Raw genomic sequence first — 3,855 nt, forward strand, 5'->3', positions numbered from 1 at the left:
GTTGCAGAGGCACGCCGGCAGGCGCAGGCATGGCAGGGTTGTGTGGGGAGCATCCAGGACGCCTATCAGTGTATGCGGCCCTTGAAAAACACAGCTCTGAAAAATTTCCTCTGCGCTTCTGTGCATTTGTTAAAAATAGTATTTTTAAAACCCCACCGATCCTAAAAATAAATGACCGGGGGGATTTTTGCTAGAAGTTTATAACAGTTGAGTGACTTCAAGGTAGGTCAAATTAAAGGCTTACAATCTTGACAGTGTCCCTTTGACATAATGTAAACTAAATGGTACGCAAAGCTGCAAACATCTGTGGCGGCAGCACGGCTGCAGTAATTGCCGTTAATCTGGGAAAGCTGGGGCGAGCTTCGCCAGCTCCGCAGCGTGGGGAGTGCCTGCCAAACACCGAACCCGCACCGGCTTTGCCTGCAAACCCGCACAGGTCAAGGGCAGGCTGGGAGGACTCAGCCTGGAACGAACGCTGGGGACCCCCCAGCCCCACGGCGGGGAAAATCTCCACTGAGCAGGATTTTCCTGCCAGCTGGGGGCTTTCCCAGCTTGGGGTGCCCTACGGGTCCCCCCAGTTTGCTTTGGCCTCCCTGTTCATACCTCTCAGAGCTTAAACATCATCTCACGCCCCCGGAGCGGAGCGGAGCGGAGTGGAGCGGAGCAGGGCAGGGTTTGCTCCCCAGCTGTTTCACGTGAGCGGCTCTTTGCGCGTTGCAGGGATACAGACGTGCACACCGTGGCCTCTCTGTTCAAACTCTACCTGCGGGAGCTCCCGGAGCCCGTCGTGCCCTGGATGCAGTACGAGGATTTCCTGCTGTGTGGTCAGGTGCTGGAAACGGATGAGAAAAAGGTAGAGAGGCATTCATTTCTCTCCTTCTGGCCTTAAAACCAGCTGTTTCAGTGCCAGGGCTTTGTGAGCTGGGGATGCCGGGTGTGCATTTAGCTGCGTAATTACTGAGCTTCAAAATAGGGGGGAAAAAACCTAAGAAAAAAATCGAAAAGATAAAATCTGCCAAAGCCAGTGGGGATTCCCATCGTGACAGCTTGGGTTTAGCCACTTTGAGGCTTAAATTTCTGGAGCAGATCTAAGAGCTGCTCAGCACCTCTGTTTGTGGAGCCCTTGCAGCAAACAGCGACTGTGAAAACCAAGAGCGGAAGGAAACAGCCTCCTGCAGCCTCCCTCAGCCCCCAGCGGAGAGCGGAGCAGGCTGAGGGCTCTGGGTGAGACCAAGGAAGGAAGTGGGGGTTTGGGGGAGGGAGAAGTGAGAAACAGACGGGAAATGTCTTTTCCTAACTATATATTTTGGTGGAAGAGAAGCCTCCATGCTGCAAAAAAACAACTTGCGGACGCTGTTCCTATACACACCCAGGAAAGGCAGATCCCCTTGGTGGCAGGAGCTCTGAGAACTGCAGCGTTCAGCCTATTTCACGGGCAAATGTGTCTTGTAGGTGCTTTCACTTCAGGATCTTTGGGGTTAACAGTGTCCTCAGAGTTCACATACAAAGAATGCCCAGAGACGAGGCTCGCTCAGCTCTTTCCGAGGAGCTCCTCGCACACACGCTGGGCCAGAGGGGACCCTGCTGTGGCAGCAGCGGTGCTGGGCTGCGGGGCACCTCTCCTTGCCGAGCACTGTACAAAAGCTTCTCCACGCCCACACTTGGTCTGCCGGAGAACTGTCATTCCTAAGGCCGGCAAATGCCAAGAGGGAAGACCAAACAGGGCTGCACGGAGCGACCCCGAGCCCTTCTCGAGTCCATAAATAACTGTGCATCCTGATAGAGCTGTCTCTTAACTTGCATTTAGGGCCATCAGGAACTCTTGAAGCAACTGTCCCTCCTTCCCAGAGACAACTACAACCTCCTCAGCTATATCTGCAGGTCAGTCACCGCACCAGCTATAAACAGCTCACCTTTGAGGTGGTGAGTACAAACACCACCCGAAGGCTGAGGCTGACTCCTCCGGAGACCCCTCTTCAGCGTGTTTTGGTTCCCCTCGAGGCACCAGATCCTGCCTTTGAAGAGGGAGAATTTCAGCCACAGGGATAAACACCTTGAAGATGTCTGACTGTAAATGGCTACTCTAAAACTCACAAATCCCTGAGAACTAAAATTAAGCGGGGTTTTTCTAGGCAAAGCTGTGTGCATTGCAGCTGTCGGGTTTACCCAGCCTCGGTGGTTTTCCTCTGGGTATAGATTCGACGGGCGTTTCCCTTCCTTTTGGGTCTTTTTTTAGGTGAGCAGCTCATCACATGGTGGTTTCCACCGATACCAGTAAGACCCAGCTCCAGTTCGCAGTTATAAGGCGATTACATGTTTCTGTCCTTGGGACTCGGAGGAAGAGCTGGATGGATTAATTGGGGTTTTACACCAACGGCGTAAGGCTCTCTGCAGTCTTCCTTCTCCGACCTGAAGTATTTGCTCTTGGACTCCGGCAGGTTTTTACATGAAATACAGTTGAACTCCAGCGTCAACAAGATGAGTGTGGATAACCTGGCGACAGTGATCGGAGTGAACCTCATCAGACCCCAGATAGAGGATCCTGCAATCATTATGAGAGGTAAAAGGGGCTCCTGGAATAGTTGGCATAGGAGCCCTGATACGCTGAAATACTTTGTTGAAATGGAAAATTTTCTCCGGTAGACCCATGGATAGAAACCAGTCACATGGCTCGGCACAGTAAGTACAGCAGGGAAGAGTAAAGCCACGTGTCAGTTAGACTATAAATGTGTTTACGGGGACAAAAAGCCCTCAGGATCGCACTGCGTGTTCCCTCCATAGAGTTCAAACAATTCAGGGCTTTGGTGAAGTCACTTTTCTTTTGCTTAGAGCAGGAAGCTGTAAAATTCCTCTCAGCGAAACAAAGGAAACTCAAAGAAACTCCTGTTTAGCTGAGCCAAGCTGTAATCCCGTGGGCAAGGACAGACGCAGCAGGACCAACAGAGGAGATATTTGAAGGCCAAAGCCTGCTCTGCTCTACAGACAGCACATCCAAGTGGTCCACACATTCACGGACCCCTGGAGTTTGCTTGTGCAACCAAAGAAGCCCAACTGTGGCTCCTGTCTCTGTTGCTCCATAGTCTGCTCCTCCTGTTCCAGGGTGATAAAAAAATCTCTCCCTTTATTTGGTTTCATGATCCTGCTCCTTGTCTTCCCCTGCATTTCTACCTCCATCTCCATTTTGGACAGCAGAAAGACCAACCAGGGAATGCAAGCGCAGGTGGAAGCCGGCCCGTCGCATTGGGTTTGCCGCTGACAGGCTGCTAATTCCTTCCAGGCACCCCACAGATCCAGAAGGTGCTGACTGTGATGATAAGTGACCACGCAGACCTCTTTCCCCCGTCCAAGGATGTGCCGCCCTCCCCACCCGCCTCAAAAAATGACAAGAAAGCCCCCGTCCCACGCAGCTCCGTGGGCTGGGACGCTGCGGAGGACACTGCGGTGCCCAGGGCGGAGAGCTTGATCCAAAAGCAAACGGTAAGGCGAGGTCCTCAGGGAAATAATAGACCATAAATGTCACGACTGTGCAATTAATTATTGTGGGATGCAACAGGTCAGCGAGCCACGAAGAGCGCTCGCTCTTAATAGGGCCAACTGTCAGGTAATCGTCATCCCTGGAATAGACGAGGTAGATAAACTTTGCACTTTCCCGTGGAAAATCTGCTGTTCTGGGAGAAATGAAAACTCCTGAAGTTTTTTAGCTAAAAGGCAGAACAGGTGAAACCTTTCCCGTTCCTGCTGGGGAAGTGAAAACACTGAGGATTAAAGGCTTTTCTCAAAATGAAAGAATCTCTGCAAAAAGTTGTTTTTAACGGAAAACATGGTGCAACCCAAAATAGGTTTTGATGGGAAACT

The 3,855-nt window shown here is 51.6% G+C and overlaps 1 protein-coding gene across 1 annotated transcript in view; it reads left to right on the forward strand.

Moving 5' to 3' along the window:
• ARHGAP25 (Rho GTPase activating protein 25) overlaps nucleotides 1-3,477 on the forward strand; it is a gene marked incomplete at both ends in the record, with an annotated part of 10,548 nt that extends 7,071 nt beyond the window's left edge. Inside the window, 4 exons of the mRNA XM_010131226.1 lie at nucleotides 721-853; nucleotides 1,808-1,881; nucleotides 2,439-2,560; nucleotides 3,278-3,477. Coding sequence (XP_010129528.1) covers nucleotides 721-853; nucleotides 1,808-1,881; nucleotides 2,439-2,560; nucleotides 3,278-3,477 — 529 coding nt within the window. The remainder of the gene's footprint in view (nucleotides 1-720; nucleotides 854-1,807; nucleotides 1,882-2,438; nucleotides 2,561-3,277) is intronic.
• Between the last annotated feature and the right edge of the window lie 378 nt (nucleotides 3,478-3,855).

The sequence above is a fragment of the Buceros rhinoceros genome, unplaced genomic scaffold (assembly GCF_000710305.1).
Source record: "Buceros rhinoceros silvestris isolate BGI_N320 unplaced genomic scaffold, ASM71030v1 scaffold28772, whole genome shotgun sequence".
In the NCBI taxonomy this organism is placed as follows: Eukaryota; Metazoa; Chordata; class Aves; order Bucerotiformes; family Bucerotidae; genus Buceros; species Buceros rhinoceros.